The sequence below is a fragment of the Poromitra crassiceps genome (assembly GCF_964638095.1).
Source record: "Poromitra crassiceps genome assembly, chromosome: 19".
Classification (NCBI taxonomy): Eukaryota; Metazoa; Chordata; class Actinopteri; order Beryciformes; family Melamphaidae; genus Poromitra; species Poromitra crassiceps.
In genome coordinates, this window is record NC_139646.1 from 22,325,701 (window position 1) to 22,350,882 (window position 25,182).

The following is a 25,182-nucleotide window of genomic DNA, read 5'->3' on the forward strand; positions in this document are numbered from 1 at the left end:
GAGAAGATTGACAGGAACATGCGAGGTCTGGGGTGTACACACAAGCATAACCAATTGACTGAAGATTTACCTAAATAATTATGTCATTAAAAAAACATCCTCCACTCACTGTGTGATCGTTTGGTTTCAGACGACTCGGATTATGCCGTCTGTATGGACTGTCTGTATGGACTGTCTGTATGGACTGTCTGTATATGGACTGTCTGTATGGACTGTCTGTATATGGACTGTCTGTATGGACTGTCTGTATATGGACTGTCTGTATGGATTGTCTGTATGGACTGTCTGTATGGACTGTCTGTATGGACTGTCTGTATATGGACTGTCTGTATGGACTGTCTGTATGGACTGACTTGAGCTGTATGGACTGTCTTGTGATCAGTTTTGCTCTTTTTGGAACTCTAAAGACTGGTTGACTTCAGTTGTATCGGAGAAAGCTGCTATGGAGTTGTGCTGGCAACCTCGGGGTGTGTTATATGGACTAACAGACTTCACCTGTGTGTCTCAACTGACATGAGGGGTGAGTAATTCATGTCATTACATGAATGAATTTCATTTTTGGGTGAATCATTTTATAGTCATGGAACTTGATCGTTGGTCCTAGATCAGCCCTATACCATGATAAGCTTCACAAACTCTGGCTCATCTGCAACAAAGGTAGAACACTGTGCTGATTTTTGGAAACCCTGGACAGTATTAAACTAGCCTGGTTATTACCTATGAACAGGAGGACTGGGCATTTTTTAATGCTACACGTACACCAGGGGTGGTCAAAGTCTGAGACTGTGGGCCTCCCCCCAGACACAGCTTGGAATAAGGAGCCGCCCTCGCTCAATTCCTGGATGCCTATGGGATCATGATTATATTAGTTGATGCCATAGACCCTCAACAATTAAGCCACAATAGCCTGATATTGCTGTGTGACATACTTCAGACTACAGACTACACCAAATACATATAAAATACTTCAGACTACACCAAATACATATTTATAAAAGGTCTGTCTGAACTCTGAAGGCATTCGTTTCTGACTCTGGGAAAATGGGAAAAACTGTATCTCCTACTGTATCTCTGAACTATTTATTTAACCAAATCACACACATTTAGGCCATTCTATGAGATCTTTTAATAACTAATGTCATATTTTTTCACCTCCATTCACTGAGCCTCCCCTGAACCTGCTTGGACTGGAGCCCCCCTGAGGAGGTCCGCCTCCCACTTTGAAAACCTGTGTGTGCTAGCCTACACCATTTGGACGTGCAGTGTGAAAATGGAAAGTAAATCCCCAGTCTAGCACCCCCTTGTGTCTATATTTAGCCAAGTCAAACGAAAGTGTAGTGTGGGGGCTGGATTCTGCATGAGTCCCCCATTGCATCTGACCCAGCAGGTTAAGGCCATCGTGCTCTCTAGCCTGCTGCACAGCATTGAAATGTTTAGTCACTGGAGCATTGCAGTACTTAGTCATTTCCTTGTAATATTGGCAGAGTTGAGATTGCCTCCCCCAAGCATCCAGCCCCGTGGTACGCTCTGATATGCCCCCCAGACATCCAGCCCCGTGGTACGCTCTGATATGCCCCCCAGACATCCAGCCCTGTGGTACGCTCTGATATGCCCCCCAGACATCCAGCCCCGTGGTACGCTCTGATATGCCCCCCAGGCATCCAGCCCTGTGGTACGCTCTGATATGCCCCCCAGACATCCAGCCCCATGGTACGCTCTGATATGCCCCCCAGACATCCAGCCCCGTGGTACGCTCTGATATGCCCCCCAGACATCCAGCCCTGTGGTACGCTCTGATATGCACCCTAGACATCCAGCCCTGTGGTACGCTCTGATATGCACCCCAGACATCCAGCCCCGTGGTACGCTCTGATATGCCCCCCAGACATCCAGCCCCGTGGTACGCTCTGATATGCCCCCCAGACATCCAGCCCTGTGGTACGCTCTGATATGCCCCCCAGACATCCAGCCCCGTGGTACGCTCTGATATGCACCCCAGACATCCAGCCCCGTGGTACGCTCTGATATGCACCCCAGACATCCAGCCCTGTGGTACGCTCTGATATGCCCCCCAGACATCCAGCCCCGTGGTACGCTCTGATATGCACCCCAGACATCCAGCCCTGTGGTACGCTCTGATATGCACCCCAGACATCCAGCCCCGTGGTACGCTCTGATATGCACCCCAGACATGCAGCCCTGTGGTACGCTCTGATATGCCCCCCAGACATCCAGCCCTGTGGTACGCTCTGATATGCACCCTAGACATCCAGCCCTGTGGTACGCTCTGATATGTCTCCCCAAACTTACATGCTGAACAAACCCTTAATTTAAGTCACATTCACACAGAGGTAATGTGAACCCATAGACTTACACATGTAATCCATCTCAAAGACAGTTATTACTTCTGACATTTTATTCAGGAGCTGAGAACACCCCTCCCACCCTGGCAACGAGCTCTTCAAAACGCTCCCCCTCTGCAAGAGACTGAGAGGTCTGTCAAGACCAGAACCTCTCGCCACAAGAACAGCTTCTTCCCAACTGCCGTCACCCTCACAAACAAGGCCCGTAAGCCCCTCCGACCAAGGTCCCTACCAACACCCCCTACAAACCCCACTACCTACCCTGAATACCCCCCCTCCCTCCCACTGTCACTTTGCCACCGGGCTCCACTTGTCACTTAAAGTACAGCTCCTTGTCCTACCAGAACTCTATATACCATTAGATTACTCTTGCTAACTACATACATCGTGCACTGCTTAGACTGTAACTCATATTTAATGTAATGCCTATTTAACTCGGACTGTAAATTCATGTAAATTCACTACCTATTTAACGCATATTTAACTCGGACTGTAAATTCATGTAAATTCCCATTTTATGCCTACTGAACACTCCTGCACTCGTGTATATATTGTATATATTGGACTGCGCTTGCAATGTTGTGGTTGTCCTTCTGTTGTTTTTCCTATTTCTTTATCTGAATGTTGATCATAATGACACTAAGACAAATCCCTCGTATGTAATCTTGCATACTGTGGCAATAAAAGTGATTCTGATTCTGATTAAAGAAAATTGGATCAAATGTACTAAGCCATTTTATCTGAGAAAGTCTTACATTCCAACTAGCATAACACCACCGATGCCACCGCGAGTTGTTTTTTAATCAAATCATGCTATCAAAAGATGAGAAGTCCAACAAGTCCACAACATGACCACCCCCTCCCCCCCAAGCAACTGCTTAGCACACAAAAGAGCCTCTTCAAGCTGAGGACAAGCCTGTTTTCAGAAGAGACCACAGCCAGGAGAAGATAGCACAGCTGACTGCCATCTCTCATGCGTAGGAAGATAGAAAGTAAAAGGGGGCGGGAGGAGGGGGGGGGGGGAAACAGTGCGTTGACTCCACTGGGTCTCCCTGTTGGTTCAGGGTCACATGACGCAGAACTCCAGAATGACTCCATCCAGCTCATCAGGCCCAACACGGGCCGGCACAAACTAGCTGCAGGTCTGCATAGCAGCCCGCATGGTTCTGTTGGAGATTTAGGGGAAAAGACGAAGCTCAACATGAGAGAGAAGAGAATACTCTCCAAACACATCAAACCAATAATGGCATCAAAACAACAGTATGAGCTCTGCGTTCAGTGGACTTTCACAAGTTCTACAAAGACAGAACGCTTGTTCTGGTGCCAGAGTCAAAACTGTGCAATAACCAATGAGAAGAATTCCAGCACATCACATGATACACAAATACTAATTGGCTAAATCCGTCTCAGTTCAGCCACGAAATACTTTGACCACCAGGCGGATCGTTTGGCACCTTAAGGTCAAAACGCTTAACATAGAAACCACTGGAGCCTCTCTAGGAGGTTTGATCTGAGGACAACACACAGGGCTGCCTACTTATATTCACAATGCACAGAATAGAACAGCCACCGTTCAATATGTCCTCAGCAGTATGACCACCTATTAGCTACCACCACTTGGCAACGTTAGGCTTGGTTCACACACCGGGTGCTATTCAGAAGCAGAGCTGAAGCTGTGCTGAACAGAAGCCGAGTGTCACGCTCAAACCGGTCACACAGGAAGCAGTCTTTTTTCCTCAGCGCCTCGCTCGACGGTGCCTTCGCCCCCGCCCACAACTTGCATTGACTTCATGATGGCAGCTCTGGTTCAGCGCGCTGCACGCTTGGAAAATAGAACAGAAGCCTGAGCCATCGCTTCAGCGTGGCTTCAGCATGGCGTGCCGTGCAGCTGGTGTGAACGGTCTCGCCTGTTACCAAGGACGCCGAAATGAAACTGCGTGGCTTCAGCGTGGCTTCAGCATGGCTTTAGCGTGGCTTTGGCGTATGGTGTGAAAGAGGGCTTAGCCAGCTGAGCTGAGCTGAAGGGAGTTGGTAGAGTGCTGCTGGGTTGCTTGCTTGGACAGGTGCAGCTGTGATGATCTCCAGAGACAGAAACTGACAGACACTGATAAGACGTCTTAAACACACCGCTGCTCCTTCACCTCTACGCAGGACCTTGCACATTTCTATTCCCTAAAAGGTTCAACGCCGGTTTCTCCAGGCCTCAGATTGCTGCTGCGTAGTTACTGTTTGTTAAGTCTGTGACAAAGATGTGGATTCATCGTGTGTGTTGTTTATTGTGGACCATTGTGTAACCTAACACCACAAAAAGGACCAGAGCCCAAAAACAATGTAATGTGTCTAACAGACTGCAGCACTTCACTCTCATCCCCAGAGCCCGGCCCGTCTTCCCCAGTGCAGAGGAGGGAGAGGGGGGGAGACCAGCCTGTGTTCCCCAGTGCAGAGGAGGGAGAGGGGGGGAGCCCAGCCTGTGTTGTTCCCCAGTGCAGAGGAGGGAGAGGGGGGAGACCAGCCTGTGTTGTTCCCCAGTGCAGAGGAGGGAGAGGGGGGGAGCCCAGCCTGTGTTGTTCCCCAGTGCAGAGGAGGGAGAGGGGGGGAGCCCAGCCTGTGTTGTTCCCCAGTGCAGAGGAGGGAGAGGGGGGGAGCCCAGCCTGTGTTGTTCCCCAGTGCAGAGGAGGGAGAGGGGGGGAGCCCAGCCTGTGTTGTTCCCCAGTGCAGAGGAGGGAGAGGGGGGGAGCCCAGCCTGTGTTCCCCAGTGCAGAGGAGGGAGAGGGGGGAGACCAGCCTGTGTTGTTCCCCAGTGCAGAGGAGGGAGAGGGGGGGAGCCCAGCCTGTGTTGTTCCCCAGTGCAGAGGAGGGAGAGGGGGGGGCAGCCTGTGTTGTTCCCCAGTGCAGAGGAGGGAGAGGGGGGAGACCAGCCTGTGTTGTTCCCCAGTGCAGAGGAGGGAGAGGGGGGAGACCAGCCTGTGTTGTTCCCCAGTGCAGAGGAGGGAGAGGGGGGGGGCAGCCTGTGTTGTTCCCCAGTGCAGAGGAGGGAGAGGGGGGGAGCCCAACCTGTGTTGTTCCCCAGTGCAGAGGAGGGAGAGGGGGGAGACCAGCCTGTGTTGTTCCCCAGTGCAGAGGAGGGAGAGGGGGAGCACAGATGGGGGCCCTGAGCAAAGCCAGAGAGATAGTTGTGTAACACACACTCACACTATTTCTCCCAGACGCACGCAACACACACGCAAGGCACGTGCACACATGAAGCCGAGTACTAGCCTATATAGGGCTGGGTGATAAATATATCGATATTATATTGATATTGTGATATGAGAGATCTTAGATTTTGGATATGTCTGAACTCACCACCAGACTGTTCTAGCTGTTATCTATTCTATTTGCCTTTACCCACTTAGTCATTGTGCACATTACTAATGATTATTTATCAACAAATCTCTTTGTGTCAATATTTTGTGAAAGTACGATAGTCCCTACACTATTGTCGCAAAATATCGATATTGTGATATTTGATTTTGTCATATCGCCCAGCCCTACTTACAACTGAACATTTGCAACACTTCATAGAAAATACATGATGATGTGTGAATAAAATCAATCAATCAATCAAATCAATCAATATCATGTATCACCCTATCACACACAGAAGCACACACAGTACACACACACACTACAGCACAAGCAAGCAAATGTCTACAATGCTCGTTAATGCAACCCCCCCCCCCCACACACACACAAACACACACACACACACACACACACACACACACACACACACACACACACACACACACACACACACACACAAGCAGCACTAAATAGAGCCAAACAGAGTGTAGTCTGGAGGGGCCAGTGTGTCACAGAAGGTCAGGCTGAGAAGGCCTGAAGATGATGCACAGGAGACCTTAACAGGCAGGGAACTCTGAGGTGCTCCCTTGGGTGCTGTAGCCTACATTCAGCATCAATACTACAGAGTAGGCTATACGCTGTAGCCTACATTCAGCATCAATACTACAGAGTAGGCTATACGCTGTAGCCGACACTCAGCATCAATACAGTAGCCTATACGGCAGTATGTAGCCTACACTCAGGATCAATACAGTAGGCTATACGCTGTAGCCTACACTCAGCATCAATACAGTAGGCTATACGCTGTAGCCTAGTAAGCCTACACTCAGCATCAATACAGAGTAGGCTATACGCTGTAGCCTACACTCAGCATCAATACAGAGTAGGCTATACGCTGTAGCCTACACTCAGCATCAATACAGAGTAGGCTATACGCTGTAGCCTACACTCAGCATCAATACAGAAGGCTGTACGCTGTAGCCTACACTCAGCATCAATACAGAGTAGGCTATACGCTGTAGCCTACACTCAGCATCAATACAGAGTAGGCTATACGCTGTAGCATACACTCAGGATCAATACAGTAGGCTATACGCTGTAGCCTACACTCAGCATCAATACAGTAGGCTATACGCTGTAGCCTACACTCAGCATCAATACAGTAGTAGGCTATACGCTGTAGCCTACACTCAGCATCAATACAGAAGGCTGTACGCTGTAGCCTACACTCAGGATCAATACAGTAGGCTATACGCTGTAGCATACACTCAGGATCAATACAGTAGGCTATAAAAAAAGAAGGCAGGGGAGCAAAGACTAGTGAAAAAGTTTGACAAGTGAGCAGGAAAGGGCTGAAGGGGCAAAGATAAATTATGAACAGAAATAAATTAAGGAATATAGTGGCACATTTTGCCACAGAAAGCTCATAATTGAAAATGTATTGTGCAACCTACATAACTAATTCAATTATACAGTCATTTCAGTGTTAGCATGTGATGTATCCATACAAGTTGCATTACTGTAACTTGAAAAACACATCTAACGCTACATTATTCATCATAGTCAAATGAGGAGAAATACACCATTTTATGCCAACATAAACATACAGACACAGCTTGTTTCAGAAGTAGTTAGGCATTCTTATACAGGCCTACCCTGGTATCCAGCCCCATATGAATGGCGGTTGGTTGTCATCGCTTTTGATATGAAGAGGTCTGCCTATATTAGCCCTTTGTCCCTTTGTGTTTCATTATTATTAGTATTAAAAACTGTGTAGCTACTTTTGAATGATTTGCGCTGTAGGCCTACCTGTATTATTGGCAGTCTTCTTCATTCTCGTTGCTCTCAGTCGTCAGTCACAGCAGCACTTCGGTCCTCAGAGGAAATCTGTGTGTGTCTCTTTCTCTCTCCAAAAAAGTCCAGTCGCGTCTAGCTGGCGACTCCGCGTGCACTTGGCGCGTATTTAAGCTTCGGATGGGAATGTCGTGTGGTGTGATGATGTCGTGGTGTGACCGCCGGTGCACCGCAGATGCAGATGTGCCGTGTGATCAGCGGAGCTCGATGCGCACTTTAATAGGATGCTGGAGAGGTCTCGAGAGACCACACGACCGTGTTAAAGAAAGCAGGAGCGCACGAGAGGCGCGTGGAGATCGAGTCCCGTTGTCGTTGATGCGCCTTTTACGCACGGGGCTCGTTAGTCGTTACCAAACAAACAACATACCTATACTTTACTCCACGTGGACAGACAGTAATTCGTTACATTTTGGGCTATCTTATAGGCTATATTTACGGTAGTAGCCTCCTCCAATTGCCAACTCCATTTGAAAAGTAGTTGGAAAGTGGAAATTCATCTCTGCTGCGTTCTTCTGAATGATCCCCCGGACACAAAATAGCCTACTACGGTAGCCGTAAAGTCCAATATGAGTACAAATTCTCTCGGTGAAAAGCACTTGGCTAATACTTCCACCCAAAGAAACTAAACTTTTTTTGCCATTTTGCATCAGAGGACGAAGACTATAGCTACCGTAATTATGAAGAAAACTACTCGGAGGACAATTGTTAATGACAATCCCAATCTTAACAAAAACTTTTTTTTTTAATATAGGCTAGCTTATCTATGGTAGCCCACTCAATTGTGAGTTTATAGTGACACAGTATCGTGCTTCATGGTTTGTGTGTCAGCTATTTGCACTATTATCGTTGAGATAGTGAATGTGAAACTCCTGGTAAACGGGCTATTTTGATTACCACTAGTTGAACTGAATATCTCGTGTTTTCCTTGGCTGAAAAAGACTCGCACTCTTCAGTCCAAACCTGCCCAGTCTCCCTCCTGTCTGGACGGCTGCCTTGCGCTGTAACTCCTCTCGTACATCATCATGGATGTTTCATCATCGTCGCTGTTGCTTCTGCTGCTGCAGTTAAAGCGACTGTCATGACAAGTCTATGCTGCTCTCTGCTGGTCTAGATTGCAATTGCAATGTTTCAGTAGATTGACCATGATGAATAAAAGCTGTATAAGGCTAGCTAAAATACATCTTCAGAGAGACATCGTGCAAACATCACATACAATTTTCCTAATGTTCTAGTAGGCCTAGACTACAGCATGCATAATGATAATTTGATATTTATTTAGTTTAGCCTCAAATGAAATTGCTGGTGGGCCTGAATAAAAGTGGACCACACTATTCATTCCATACTATTGACGTAGGCTAATTGATATTATCAGAATCAACTTTATTGGCCAAGTATTGTAGACATACAGGGAATTTGACTCAGGTATACTGCCCTACAAATCATAACCGCAGTAACTACGCCAACACTGAAACTGAGAAAAATGGCTTTAAAGTTTTTGGACTGTCCAGCCAAATGAGATATAGGTTGAAAAGTGGTAATGCGCTTATTAAATATGTATACGTTAAAGTATTTTTTGGGGGCAAAACAATTATCAATTACTTGACCTATGACCCCAGAAATGCAGATACGGCACTCTGTCTGTGTATTACCTTAAACAGATGTGTAGGTAGTACAAGGGAAAAGCGCAGTAACTACAATCTAATGTGCTTCTCCTGTCTTGTTTTTCATGAGACAATTGTAATCGGTTTTGATTTCGATACCACATCATATCTGTATTTAATTGTTTTATTGTTTACATGTTTAAAACATTTAAATGGATGAGTAACAGATACATTCAGGGAATCGTGAAGTCAGTTGATGTAATCTTCACCACTGGTGTTGCTTTTTGGTCATCATTCTGACACAATTAATTAATGAGCACAGTTGTTTTATTATCTTAATTTAGAACAGGTTTTCTGAATTTTTTGAATTTGATAATTCATACAAGAACATATACAGTATTACATAGCATATTACAATTATTTTGATTAAAATGAATTACAGACTGAGTCTGAATGCTGATAATTTATGCAGCAATTAAAAGGATTGTCCTGATGAGCTAGGTAGTGTTACCAAACAATTATCACTATCTACAGCCAGATTAACACTTCCCAGTGGAGAACACAATTCACTTCTTTATTGGATGATCTCTTATGGATTATTAGCTAGGAATACAGCATTTACGATTTTAAAGACACTGAAGACTCATTCATTAACAATTTGGACAGCTGTCAGTGCGCTCTCATATTGGGAATTGACTGGATTAACTAAACAGATTGTGCCATTATGAGTGATTGATATGTTGGGCTTTGTTATGGAAAGAGCGGGAAAATTGCAGTAACTACAAAATCCAACCAAAAACCAGTCTGAACCGCAGTAACTACACCTCAAAGTGTAGTTACTGCGTTTATCTCTGTTTAAGTCCAGCGGAAGCTCTGTGAAAGCAAATCAAACTGTAGTAAGTGTAGTTACTGCAGTTTTGTCTGGTTTTTGGTTGGATTTTGTAGTTACTGCAACTTTTATACTCTGTTTTCTCAAATATAGAGCAAGACTGAACTTAGAAAATTTGTCACATGATAAAACAGATATCTAAAAGTTCAATTTCAATAATAACTCAATTTTGACCAAAATTGTAGTTACTGCGGTTTTGATTTGGAGGGCAGTATACGTTGCTCTTAATGTACTTTCAAAGGAAAAGAAAGGGTAAACTAAAACAAACAAACAAGGACAGCAAACAAATGTATATAAAACAGGTTACAAAACAGGTTATAAAACTGCTATTTAAAATGATATACAAGTGTAATGTAGAGTGTCCGCTATGAATATGTATATAAGCAGGAGTAAAATAAATAAATAATTGTATACCTATTTACAAATCATTCTATAACTCACTGCAAAGACAGTAAAAGTAGGGTTTGTTTGCTGTCAAAAGGGCATAATGGCATGTAAACCATTTTGACACCTAGAAAACCCCACTTTTGACACTGAGCAAGCCTTGTGGGTAGACTGGAGGATCCTAACAGCAAATAATGCATTGCAGCATGATAACATAATTTATACTATCCTATATTCTAATTCATATTCTAGGTCAATATTAGATGAATATAAATATGTTAATATTCCCATTAAATACTTAGGCCTAGATTCAAATGTTATTTTATAAGGTTGGGACTGTGAAGTGGTCAATATGAGGTCTGATAGTAAGAGTTTTACATGGGTTTTACAGTTCCTTGAATGTGTCCCAGCCAGGACACATCAATAAGTCATGTCCTGGGACACATGGTCCACCTGCTCTTTAGGTAACATGGTAGGTCATTCCAATTGTTTGAAATGGCCAGGAAATAGCGTACTGCAAAGTCATTCAAGGTTTGTTTTGTTTGCTGTTAAAAGGGTCTTTTGACACCTACACTGTAGCAAAGCCCCACTATTGACACTGGCCAAGGCGTGTGGGTAGAGGATTGTAACATCACTTATCTCAGCTCAAAATGCATGCATTGCATGCTGACATAAGTAATGCTAGCATGGCAGCATGATCACATCATTTCTCCTATATTCTAAGAACAAGAATATCAACTTTCCAGTCATACCCAATTTATGCAATTCCAAAACTGTTTAGGGACCCCAGTATGCAAACATGTTCAAATAGAATAGGTGCAAATAAAACATTCATACTGCATGCAAAAAAAAAAAAAAAAAATGCATGGTTTTTGCAAAACGGTATAGGATTAGTATAAAGTGGGCATGACTGTAAAGGAGAGACTCGTGGGTACCCTTACAACACATTTTCATTCAGATAGCTTGAGGTGAGAGGTCAAGAGACCCCTTAGAAAATGGCCATGCCACTTTTTGCCTCGTCGAAATCTAGCCTAAATTTAGAGCATTACTTAGCCTCCTTCCCAACAAGTTAACATGACAGGGTTGGCACCAATACATACTAGCTTCATATGATAACAGGGCCCTCACTCTATCTCTAAAAATGAGCCCATTGCAGGCTTTGAAAGATAGTAATGTCAGCCATTTAAGAAGTTTTACCGTCTTGTGATTGGATGGGCCTAGGCAAGAAGTGCGCCAGGCTCACCCATAGCTACGCCCCTGGCCTACATAGTGGATTTTAGCTCTATAATACTTTTGTTTGTACATTATTTGATTATTTATACAAAAAATGTTTCATATTACTATTCAATTTACACACATTTACATGGACCCCACTGTATGTCACTTTAAAGATCTTTTACAATGCACTTTATAGTTTATAATTTGAAGATTGTCTTATTGTCTGCTTCATATTTTGCTATTGCTGTGATCGCTGCGATACATCGTGCACAGACAAATTCCTCGTTTGTAACATGTTTACTCACTATGGCTATTAAAATCATCTTTAATTTTAAATCTACTTTTTCAGCACCTTACAGCTGTGTTAAATTGCATATAGCCTACACTCAAAATGATTATTTCACTTCATCACACTAATCAGATGTTAAAATGATGTTTTATGACAGTAATGCTGTAATGATTATGTAGCAACCATGAATTGAGGAGTACTCACGGAGAACTTTATTAGGAACACCTGTAACACCTGTTTCTTTGTGCAATTATTGGTTGTTGGTGTCAGACGAGTTGGTTTTCACAGCAGTCTCTAGAGTTCACACATCAAACAACTGTGGTCAGCACAAAAGCATCTCAGCAGTGACAACTTCGAGTCAGCGTGCAACAAGTTGAACCGCATGGCATGCGACGTACAACCTTAGCGGGTGTCACTTTGGTAGCTGGTTGACACTGAGCTGAAAGCTGATGCCCAGTATGAGTAGCCCATGCTGTTCCTAATAAAAACTGCTCTGCATGTGCATATTAGTGGAAATAAGTTTTAGATTTGTTTTTTAGTCTGTGTTACACAGTGTGTGTTTCACAGCGTGTACTTACACAGTGTGTAGTTACTGTTAGTGTGTGTTACACCGTACGGTGTGTGTTTTACAGTGTGTGTTTCACAGTGTGTGTAAGTGGTATCTAGGTCAATGCTTGTTGCACAATCAATCATCATTGAGGAGGAGCAAGGCGGTTAAAACCTTGGTTAGGTCTAGAACCTTTTATTAACACAAGCATAAACATCGAGGCCTTGAAGCTGTGTGACCGCAGGCAGAGGTTTGAAACACTGTTGGAAAGAGCTAAGACCTCAGACCAGGTTTCACGCTACGGTAACACTTTACAATAAGGGTAGCTACATTCATTAATAATAAGCATTAACTAGCCGTTAAGCTGGTTAACAGTAACTAACCCTTAATAATTAACAGCCTTGAACGTAAGCTGGCTCTAACCTTAACTTCCGTAACTTCATCCCTCAACCCAACCAACAACCTTTCACGAAGACCCCTAATAAATTATTATTATTATTATTAGACAAATTAGTTAATTCATTTAGTTCATTAACTAGCCCTTAATTAATGTACCCTTGTAGCCTGTGATAAGTGGTAAGCAGGGGGTGAGCCTCCCCGCAGTCTAACCCACCCCAGTCGTGCATGGTGAGGGAAAAAAGGAGAGCACTCAAAACTGGTAAGCATCTTTAGGCCATTTACACCTGGCGCTAACATGCGTTTTCTGTGATCAGATTGCAATCAGATTGTGTTTTATCACTTGAAATGCCAGGTGTAAACACCCCCAAAACGCATTGAAGAAGGATTGCAATCTGATCGGCCAAACCACCTCCGGAGGTGGTCAGGGATGCATTGTGTACACATTGAACACAAGTGTAAATGCAATGTGTCCTCTCAATCTGGATACAGCAACTTTATGCGGATTGAGAGGACAACCATTTCTGCAATCTGATTGCAATCAGATTGCAGAAAATGCATGTTAACGCCAGGTGTAAATGGAATCAGGCTGAAGTGATAAAATACAATCTGATTGCAATCTGATCACAGAAAACGCATGTTAGCGCCAGGTGTAAATGGCCTCAATTGTGTCAAGCCTGTTTTTCTTTAAGGGCTGTCTGTGGTTTTGTTTTCCGAGCTGCTCTAGCCTACATTGTAGCGTGTTTCCTGCTCTCTCATCAAAAACAAAAGAACGACATTAAAAATGCTGACAGAGGCAGAAGATTAAGAGACAGCCGCAGACAAAGCAGACACATATCTTTGGGAATGATACCTGCAGCCTCACATCATTGTATTAGTTGGTGTTTAGTTTTCTTCATGATGCAATATTACCATGTTGAGTCTGAGTCTCTTTTGTTTCAAGAGGAGGGGGGTCAAATCAACCAGTGTGTCACTTTATTCAGATATGGTTTTATTGAGCAATCTTTTTTTTTTTTTTTACATCGGTCAAAGCTGGCTTCTGAGAACACTGTCTTAAAAAAGTAAAAATCGACACATCACACTTTGCAAAATCGCCAATCTACCCTTACAGTAAAATTATAGAGCATGACCAAATGTGATGTGGCACTCTTTGGAACCACTTCACAAATATGGATGTGAAGTTTGATTGCTCCATAATACAATATGTTTAGCTTTGCAAAATCACAATAATAACCTGATTTTGTTTTCAAATGTATGTTTTGCATACAATTCAATGCATTGGAGAAACTATCATGGCAGAAATTAAAATCAGTATTATGTGCAATACAGTAGATTTGTCTGAAGCCAAGGAATCGAAGAAAGTCCCCCCACCCTGTAATAGCGTCGAAGGTGTAATATATTTTTTGAATGACTAGTGTGGGACATTTGAAACCTATCCACATGGTTGCTCTGGATCTTACATTCTCTGAGTACCAGATCAGCAAAAACATGAACAAGCAAAAGGAAATACAGACTAAAAACAATAGGGTTGCATCACCTGCGGTGCTTGGACCCCAAATTACTGGACTTAATTACATGAAGAAGAAAACATCTGGTGACATTATCCATTAGGCCTGTGTCATATCTCATTGTATTTACAGTCATTCAAAAAGTTATAAAAAAAACACTCAGATGTTGATGGAAAAAGGAACTGAGCAACCTCTCAGCTTATGACGTACTTCCCAGCTACACACTAACCTCCCTAACCCTAACAACCCCAAACTGCCTCTCGAAATGAATGTAACTTCCGTCATAGAGTTATAACAAGATCCAGAGATCCAGCTGGTCAATTCAACTGACAGTGGCAATGCACACTACACTACAGGCTACGCTACAGTATTGCAATTGTGGAATAAAGAAATGACTGTGCAACCCTTTAAATGAATATATAATAATATAATATATAACATTACAACATTATAATATATAATATACAATAATTAATTATGTAGTAATAACTAGAAATAACTAAGTAATATCAAAGTAAATTAGATGTAATAACTAGTTATAGTATAAGAATGACTATTGGATATTATTTAGTTATTTCCAATCATTAATGGCCTGTAATTTTAAAGGCTTACAAATGCTGTTCTGCTGAAGATTATGGCGATACCAGGAACTTATATTACAATCTGCTTGTCTTTCCTCTAGCTTACTTGATAGAAAAACATATATCAGCATACTGAACAGATCAGAGGAGTCAAAAGGCAGAAGTGACCCTATAGGTAGTATAGGACCTATAGTATAGGACAGGTCATAGGTCTGCACTGTGGTGGACAATAGACCCCTTTTCACAGGGGCCATTTTGTGTTGAAAAGGCAGAATAAACAGAGGTGCAAGCAAAACACTAATGAGGGTTTCCAAATTCCAATCATGGAAGTTTGAAACCCTCATTAGTGTTTTGCTTGCACCTGTGTTTACCCTGCCTTTTCGACACAAAATGGCCCCCGTGAGAAGGGCCTAGTGAACCTATAGGTCATACGTCTGCACTGTGATAGATGGACGCTGGAAGCCGTTCCTTCTCATCTCTTCATACACACAGTCCTTGGGGGCCTGGGGCTTACGTTCTTCACGTCTGCCTTCAATGCATTTTCTCACCTGTTGGGAATGCAGTTTCTGATCAGTGAATATATCCAGCTAATAAAGATGGGAATATTTTCCAAGGCAAAAAATTTGGCAATATGTATTGTGGGGCAGAAAAATTATGATTTTATTCTGCTCTAGCCTACTAATCAAAAATTAAATCAGACTGCATGATCATCACAATTTCACAAGCTCTTCATCCAAATTGAAGTTTGAAATTGAAATTGAAATTGAAGAACTTTGTAAGGATATTAAATTGTTGTTTAGATTGCTAAAAGGAGAGGGGGTGAGAGAGAGAGAGAGAGAGAGAGAGAGAGAGAGAGAGAGAGAGAGAGAGAGAGAGAGAGAGGTATAGACTGACCCTTGGGATGACCAGCAGGGCGATGATGACAGATACCAGGGCGATGAAGGTGACGATGAAGATTAAAACCAGAGGCCGGCTGCTCTCATGGATGCAATGCATGGTGGGATCAGTAGTCTTTGGTTCCACTTGTCTGGGACAGGGTACCTCTTCTGTATGGAACGGAGGAAAGGCAAGAAAGGAGCATCGACTACAATATAGTGACCATTGATTTTTTTCATGTTTTTTTTGTCTTTTCATCTGGTGATCTTCGTTCCTATTCTATGGTCATGAAGGATGGGTCATGACCGAAAGAACAAGATCGCGGATACATACAAGCGGCTGAAATGGGTTTTCTCAAGGAGGGTGGCTGGCATCTCCCTTAGGGACAAGGTGAGAAGCTCAGTCCTCCATGAGGGACTCAGAGTAGAGCTGCTGCTCCTTTGCATAGAAAGGAGCCAGTTGGTGGTTCGGGGCATCTGGTAAGGATACCACCTGGTCGCCTCCCTATAGGGAGGTGTTCCAGGCACGTTCAGCTGGGAGGAGACCACGAGGCAGAGCGAGGGCTAGAGGGAGAGATACTATATATCTTCACACTGGCCTGGGAACGGCTTGGAATCCCGCAGTAAGTGTTGGCTAATGTGGCCGGGGGAAAGGGAATCCCCTGCTGGAACTTCTACCTCCACGACCTAATCCTGGATAAGCAGTTGACGATGGCTGGGTGGATGGATTTAGGATTTTTTCCACATCAGAGATGAGCAAGAAGAGACAATGCTACTAAGGCCATCTGAAGCGAACACATATGACTAAAAACATGGCAGATATGTAGTTAAACAAGTGTATAGGAAATTGCCTGGGATTGATAAGGAGAAGGACTAGTGAAACAAAAGGATCTGGAGCACACGATCAAAGTTCGGCAATTTTAATAGGTGAAAACACGGAAGACAGACGTTTCGACACACACAGGTGTCTTCTTCAGAGTCAAAACCTTCAGTCTTCCGTCAGTTTAGTTAGTTTAGTTTAGTTTATTTGTTTAGCACAAATTAAGGTACAAATCTGTGCAAGGTGGGAACGAAGCATTTGCAGGCTTGTACAGAGTTCCACACCTACCCATATCAATTTCGTGACATGCAGACTAAACACTAAAAAAAAAAAAAAAAAAAAAAAAAAAACATGTTAAATCAGCAAAGCAGCAAAAACAAGGTCATTTGCATCTGAGGCAAAAATATGAAGGCTAAGAGGAAAACAAAGTCTGTTAGAGAAAAGTTGTCAAAATCTGTCAGAGAAGGATGAGTACAGGGATCAGGAGGATAGTAGATGTTTCTTCAGGTGCTTTTTGAAAGCAGAATAAGATGACATTGATCTTAGCGGTAGGCTTAATTCACTCCAAAGCTTAGGACCTCTAAAAGTAATGTTGGATTGGTGCCTTGAAGTCCGTGTGCGCGGTAAGAGTAGATTGTTGTTGCTGTGTCTTGTTTGATATGAAGGGACATTTGTGGTGGGAATGAACAGATACTGAAGGGTGACTGGAAGCTCATGTTTCCTATATATAAACTTGTGTAAGAATAAGCATGTTTGATAGACATTCACTTTGTCAATGGGTAGTATATTATATTTTTTAAAGAGGGGTGCCGAAGGAGCGTATCTATTAGAATGAGATATAAATGTTAGATATTTCTTCTGTATGATGCATAGTTTGTTGAGATATGTAGGATAAGTTGCCGCCCAGATAATGTTACAGTAATTAATGAATGGGAACATAAAACTATAATATAAGGTTAAATGAGCTGAGGAGTGAATTAAAGGACAGACCTTCCTCAATATGCCAAGCATTTTCGCAGATCTTTTTGAGACAAGGTCAATATGATAAGACCACTTCAACCCGCTATCTATAATAACCCCTAGAAATTTAGTATGCTGAACTAATTCAATTTCAGCATTATTGATAAAAATTTGAGCTAGTTCTATAGGATAATATTTATTAACATTACAAAAGATCATAAAATTGCATTTTTTCACATTGAGGGTTAATTTGTTCAATTGAAACCATTCCGCAACAGAAGATAGTTCCTCGTTGACAGTTCTGATTAAGGTGTTGAAGTCTTCGTGTGAAGCTATAAGGTTTGTATTGTCCGCAAATAATACTGGGAGGAGTTTGGTACATGTCATGACCATATCATTGATATAAATTAAAAATAATAAAGGGCCCAGGATTGATCCCTGCGGATCCAAGTCAGAGTCAGTCTTCCGTGTTTGCACTTATTAAAATTGCAGAACTTTGACCGTGTGCTCCAGATCCTGCCCCCAACCTCGTCGAGGTATGCCAGAAACGGGTTCCAAATAGTTTGAAACTTTTTAATTGAGTTGGCTCTCAGGGATCTGAGCCTCTCCATCCTTATGACAGAGATCATGTCCGTCAACCACAGTTGGAAAGAAGGTGAAGAGGGGGACTTCCATTCTTTCAGGATGAGTTTTTTTTTGCAACAGTTGTCCCCAGTGTCAGACTGTTGCACAGCTGTGGGGAAGTCCAGAGAGGTCTCCGAGCAGCCAAAGATGGCGAGTCCTGCCTCCGGGTGAAGGGTTATTTTATAGGCCTTAGAGTACCAGTCAAATATTTTGGCCCAGAATCCCATCAGTGAAGGGCAGAACCAGAAGGCGTGAGACAGAGTGCCCTCTGACACCTGACACCTGTCACACAGTGGTGAGACAGAAGGGAAGAACTTGTGCAACTTGTGCTTAGAGTAGGGAAGGCAGTTAACGACTTTAAATTGAATCAGCTGGTGTCTACTATTAACTGAGCATAGTTGTACCACTGACAGACTCCTTTCCCATATAATGTCAGATAAATCAATACCAAGTTCCCCCTGCCAAGCTTCTCTAATCCTCTCAGTAGAGGCCATGGTGTGTCTATCAAACAGACATATAAATCTAGAAATAAGATGCTTGGAGTGAGGAGGGCTCAGCAAAGCTTCAAAAAAGGCATGTTCATTTGGGAGCGCTTCAAAGGCAGGGATCTTGGATCGCACATCATTTCTGATTTGCAGGAATGTGCTCCAGATCCTTTTGCTTCACTAGTTTAACTCAGTCCCTTTGTCTCAGAGGCACCGGTCTGGCGTTGTCAGCTGAAGTGCGTTTTTTCTTTTGCTTTGTGTGGTTTTCAAGAAATGAGAAAATAAACTCACTCACCTTTTACTATAAGTATGTAGACATTGCAAAGGACTTCGCGGTGGGGGAAGTTATGGTAGACACAGGCGTAGATGCCAGAGTCCCTCAGAGTCAGGTTGCTGATGGTGACTGTGTTGTTCTTCAGAGTTCCCTGTGTTTGGACCCTGCGCCGGTAGTTTCGCCTCGGGGTGACTTTTGAGTCTGTAGACCCCGGTTTGGGATGATAGTAGAGCACCTCTTCCCGTTGGATTAAACCGTGGTACACGTACAACCCGTCGTCATCGGCAACATTGACGACAGGACATCCCATGGTGGAACACTGCTGAGTGGAGCATTCCATGGTGAAGTTACCTCCGCTCTTCACCTGGGTGATGCGATCTGCTGTAAGAGACATCAGGTTAAGCAGCTGAAACCATACAAGACCGAGATCTGCATTGTCTTAACAGTGACAATGGAGTAACAGTCTGTACTCAAAAATCAGGAGGTGTATCGCAGGAATGAGTCCTGAGACCTATTATGATCTGGATGTTCCCTTGTCTCAAAGTCAACGGGATCTTTGGTTTGTGGGCTTTGGTTAAATGCCTGAAATAGGTTCTGTGGTTAACAAACGTTTATGAAACGGCAAACTTTATGTTTAGAAAGATAGTCTTCACAAATGAGGACCACTTTTATGATTTTTGAAGCGTAAAGGCGATTTTTAGAAAATGTTTCAAAAATCGTAAAAATGGTCCTCATTTTGGAAGACTATCTTGCTGAACACAAAGTTTGCTGTTTCATAAACTTTTGTTAACCACAGAGCTTATTTCAGGCATTTAACTAAAATCCCCGTACAAAAATGCCATTGACCTCTTGACGCGGGACTGACCAAGACTTTTCGGTTGGTCTACAAAAATAATGTCATCCCCGCGGTATTCTATTGAGGAGAATAAGCACCAAACAAACAAACAAACAAACAAACAAACAAACAAACAAACAAACAAACAAACAAACAAACAAACAAACATAAATAAACAAACAAACAAATAAATAAATAAATAAATAAATAAATAAATAAATAAATAAATAAATAAATAAATAAATAAATAAATAAAAAAGACACTACGTAGAACACAGAACACAACTTGGTAGAGCAAAATTAAACATTTGATATTCCAGATATTCCATCTCCTTAGGTAATATAGAGTAAAAAAAGCATGTGATACACAGGAAAATAGATTAAAAAAATCCCTTATTTAAACAGTAATCAAACATGTTGCTAAAAAGAGCATAAAATAAATGGACATACCGGCACTGGCAGAAAGACAGAGCAACAGTATGGACCACTGGACTAGCATCCTCCTCCTCTACAATAGCAGCCACTGGGTGCTTCTGTCGCTCTTCCTCAGATATACACAGACAGAGGCAGGAAGTGTGGCGTGGGCCGATGATTACAGCTATGAGACAAAATAAAATAATCACCTGATCAATGATTCCATGATCACTGAAAATCAATTATATACAACATGAAAACATGTGACGGGTATGTAAGTTAAAATAACCAATGGAGTTAGAAAATGTGTGTTTTAACCAAATCGACATACTGTAGATCGCCTCACCATAACAAAACGATGATGTAAAACAGCTTCAATGTGTTATTGAATAGTTCATCTTTAATAATGATCAATTCATATATTTTTCTTTATCTTTCTCTATTATCTTTAAACACCAACTTTCCTTTCTCCATCTCTGATTCTGTTTCATATTTTAGTTTGGTGAGGTCACCCTCTGGTGGAGGTTGTTAAATGTAGCAAAGGCAGAATGAAACAAACATTAATCTCTCTGTTGGTGTTTTATGTCACACCAATATCTAATTTGAGATAAATACTCTACATTATATCAAATAAACGGAATGTACAAAATATTACTGATACCGGGGAAACTAGGGAAAGCCATGCTCCTTTATTGATTTCTCTTATTAAATATCCACCAATCACAAAGCAGGAGCTGTAAAGAGAAGCAGATGAGTTAGAGAAGTTTTGAGACATGTTGAGATGGGGATTGTGCAAAAGAGGCTGCAGCTTAATATCAGGAAGATTAGGTTATAGGTTATGGTTATGAATGGAATTATAGCGAAAATAAATTGCCCCCCTTTTGGCTGGGGACCCCCTGGAACCGCCTCAAGGACCCCTGGGGGTCCTCGGACCCCCATTTGAGAACCACTGCGTAAAGTGCTGATGTGTTTGCTGCACATTGCCGTAGATCAGTGCTTCTCTCTTTCTTTCTTTTTTTGCTTCAGTACCCCCTTTCCCTGATTTCTGAATCCAAGTGCCCCTTTACCTGGCTACAACATTTTGCTTAAAAAACAATATAGCATATGATGCAATGAATGAATGACAGCTTTTGAAGAATATAACATTATAAAATAAGAAATGGAGTGAAAGAGTTGCAATTAATGCCTCCTGAGCAGATTTATTTTAACATTTCATTTATTTTCATGAGTTATTCTTACATTTTTCCATTTTCCCCTTTCTCTCAAGTACTCCCTGTAGTACCTCTATGTACCCCTAGAGGTACTCATACCCCAGTTTGGGAACCAGTGCCCTCGATTATCCTAATTTGTACATTCAGTGCATATCAAAAGTCTAGCCTGAACATGTCCTGTAAATGTAACATCCACAAGATGCATTTTTATTATGAATCCTCCAGCTCAGTAGCCTTATTTGTTATTTGTATAATGTGTGTGTGTGTGTGTGTGTGTGTGTGTGTGTGTGTGTGTGTGTGTGTGTGTGTGTGTGTGTGTGTGTGTGTGTGTGTGTGTGTGAGTGAGTGAGTGAGTGAGTGAGTGACATAACTGTGGCCATGGTCCTGTACAGGTCCTGTGCTTGTTTAGACACCGGAGGCAAAAGTTGCCCCCAAAATGTTTTGTTTGTTTTTTTAATTTCCTACACTGATTGTGTACAGTTTGAAATGTATTGCGGCATTTCATCCACAGTGCACATAAAGTCCATTTTAGTGAGCTTCAGTCAGCTTGTTCATACATGAGCGTGACCCCATTGACCTTGCATTCGTTTTTGCCCAACTTTCCAGAGCTACTATGAGGAACAGCATGGATTGTGATGAGAGAACTCTACCAATCACCATCATCATTGGTAGGTAGCAAATAGCAAACATTTGAACTATCCCTTTAAGTGAATGAAGGTTTACATTTGGGTTAGTAGTAGTATTAATGATTTGGACAGTAACCTTAAGCAAATGTCTAACCTTGCTTGAACATTTCAAGTTACTATAGTTGCCAAACTTAACAGGTGATTATGGTGCATCCAATTCACAAGACAACATCCAATTTGTAGTGGATTGACAGGTTCACCTATTCCATGGGAACAACCTGTAATCTGCCATTCAGAGTTCCTGCTTATTTCACACAATTGTATATGACTGCATACATTGGAGATATCAACTGATAGTTTTCATTGTCATACTGTGGGGGTAGCCGTAGTAGTACACACAATGAGTTGATCAGGACACTGATCATCGTCTATTTGAAGTATAGGCTAAGGGAGAAATTCTGTCTCCATGTTAAAGCAGCTGAGTAACTGAACTTGTACGCCTCTGGACCAATTAGCTATTTTACAGGCAGACAAGGAAATGGTAACCTGACTCCGCCAGATGGGGCGGTATTGAGTTCACAAATTCACAATACCACCACCTCCATCCATCTGGCAGCGTCAGGAAATGTATCCATTGAGAAAAACTCCCTATGACTGGGGATCGACCACAGCTGTCTAGCCTGTTGGAATTGAGGAACCAACTCTTTTTGAGTCCAACTCGACAATATCTGCTTCTTCATGAAGACTAGAGAATTGTCTCTGATGGACAAATTTGAAGCGGAGGTTAAATAGCATTTCATTCTAGTGGACCATACAGCCTATACAACTTGGTGGTGGGGTGAGTTGAGTTCCCTCCCCCTCCCTCCCCTGATATGTGAAGCGCTTTGAGTGTGTAGAAAGGCGCTATATAAATCAAATTAATTAATTAATTAATTAAATAATTAACTTGAATATAGATCAACATAGTATTTAATGTTCACATTTTATTAAATGTGCAAAATCGCAAAACAAAGTCTCATACCAACATTACAGCAGGATGGACCAGCAGGATTCTTGTTGTGAACCTTTAAAAAAATCCATAGAATATTAATGAATGAAAACGGTTGGCAGATAAATGGGAAGTTTTGTCTTGAATTAGTATTGTTGTTGTTTTACAAAACAATTAGACTTTTTTGTGTTTACAAGCACCTTTTCATCTAGTGCACAAAGAAGGTGAGAAACATATTACATTATTCATCTAACAGATGGCAGGATAGCGGTTTATTTAAAGACTGGAAATCTGCTGTAATTTTCATCTTTTTTTTTTTTTTTTTAATTATCCCATTTTATCCCCCATTAGTGCTCATTTGATTTCTCAATCCTGGTTGCTACTCCATCCTCTGCCGATCTGGGGAGAGCCGAGACTGGCTCCATGCTTCCTCCGAGACATGGGCAGTCAGTCAGCCGCTTCTTTTCACCTGACAGAGGAAGCTTCACCGGTAGGACATAGCACGTGGGAGGATCACGCTATTCCAACCAGTTCCCCTCCCTCTGAACAGGCGCCCTTAACGACCAGAGGAGGAACCACACTAGCAAACAGGATATTGCATGTTTTTGTGAAGGGGGTTCCTATATGAAGGAAACCCCCGGGAGGCACGGGGAGAACATGCAAACTCCACACAGAAAGGCCCTTTTGCCGACCCCACCCGGGCGGTGGGCACTCGAGGACATGCGGACGGGCACGCATTCCTTCAGCGTTCACCTCGTCCCCAGGTGGGAATCAAACCCACGACCTTCGAGCTGTGAGGCGATAGTGCTTACCACTGCACCACCGTACCTCCCTGTAATTGATATGTGAAGCGCTTTGAGTGTGTAGAAAGGCGCTATATAAATCAAATTAATTACTTAATTAAATAATTAACTTGAATATAGATCAACATAGTATTTAATGTTCACATTTTATTAAATGTGCAAAATCGCAAAACAAAATCTCATACCAACATTACAGCAGGATGGACCAGCAGGATTCTTGTTGTGAACCTTTAAAAAAGTCCATAGAATATTAATGAATGAAAACGGTTGGCAGATAAATGGGAAGTTTTGTCTTGAATTAGTATTGTTGTTGTTTTACAAAACAATTAGACTTTTTTTGTGTTTACAAGCACCTTTTCATCTAGTGCACAAAGAAGGTGAGAAACATATTACATTATTCATCTAACAGATGACAGGATAGCGGTTTATTTAAAGACTGGAAATCTGCTGTAATTTTCATCTTTGATCCAATCATCATCTTTTATCAAGATCAGACTCATTCTGGATTAGAGATTAAATCCTGGTTTAGAAAATCTACAATATATAATTCTGATCCACATTAAAAGTTTTGGTAGGCTACTGTCAACGCTATAAAGGTCACATTGGTAAACTTGGTCAACAAGGAAAGACCATATTTGAATTTGCAGAAGTACAAAGATGTGCTAGAAGAGTTCTGAAAGCATGATTTTTATGGTCAGATTAGGTGAAGAGAAACCATTTGGTTGAGGAAGTTTGGTTCCGGAGGAAGAAGAGGAACTGCACATGATCCTCAGCCGAGCACCTCATCTTCATGGAGGAAGCAGGACGACGCACCACTGCTCTTTACTGATGTCACTCATTCACTGATGATGACAACTTCATGAATTCTCAAGAATACAGAAGGATCTTGAGTAAAGTGGAATCCTTGGAAGTATGTCCATCTTCTGATTTCATAAGCATCAGAAATCCCCACAATCAAGCACTAACTGAAAGTGAAGCAGTTAAGACTCGGCTCAACTGAACTTTGCAGCTTTGTGCCCAATGTAAGTTGAGGGAATGAACACAACAATATGGTACCATTCCAACATGGCTAAACATGTATGCAAAAGGTAATAAAAGCGGTAACATTTTATAATACAGCCCTACCTGTATGTTTTAAAAGTGTAACTCAGCCCCGAAATTACACTCTAAAATGTGGGCTGTATTATAAAGTGTTAACATAAATGCTGATGAAAAGAATATGCTACAATTTTCATGTATGCAGCAAAAATAACTCATTCTACTTCACTCAAAACAAGGAAAAGGACATCAGC

General features: G+C 42.2%; 1 protein-coding gene across 1 annotated transcript; it reads right to left on the bottom strand.

Annotated features, from left to right (window-relative positions):
• Nucleotides 1–15,344: 15,344 nt before the first annotated feature.
• On the bottom strand, nucleotides 15,345–20,354 carry LOC310793726 (uncharacterized protein). Its single transcript, XM_083655589.1, has 4 exons — nucleotides 20,299–20,354; nucleotides 19,035–19,394; nucleotides 15,870–16,021; nucleotides 15,345–15,523 (listed from the first exon to the last, which is right to left on the bottom strand). Exons 1-4 carry the CDS (start codon nucleotides 20,345–20,347, stop codon nucleotides 15,395–15,397), a joined length of 690 nt encoding a protein of 229 aa, XP_083511715.1. The 5' UTR covers nucleotides 20,348–20,354; the 3' UTR covers nucleotides 15,345–15,394.
• Nucleotides 20,355–25,182: the final 4,828 nt, after the last annotated feature.

What these genes read in the sequence shown, in the direction of transcription:
- LOC310793726 (XM_083655589.1), bottom strand. Translation starts at nt 20,347, where the DNA reads ATGCTAGTCCAGTGGTCCATACTGTTGCTCTGTCTTTCTGCCAGTGCC. An exon ending in CTGTCTTTCTGCCAGTGCCG is followed by an intron (nt 19,395 to 20,298) that starts GTATGTCCATTT and finishes TGTCTCTTACAG; the next exon opens with CAGATCGCATCACCCAGGTG. An exon ending in CCCTGCTGGTCATCCCAAGG is followed by an intron (nt 15,524 to 15,869) that starts GTCAGTCTATAC and finishes CATTCCCAACAG; the next exon opens with GTGAGAAAATGCATTGAAGG.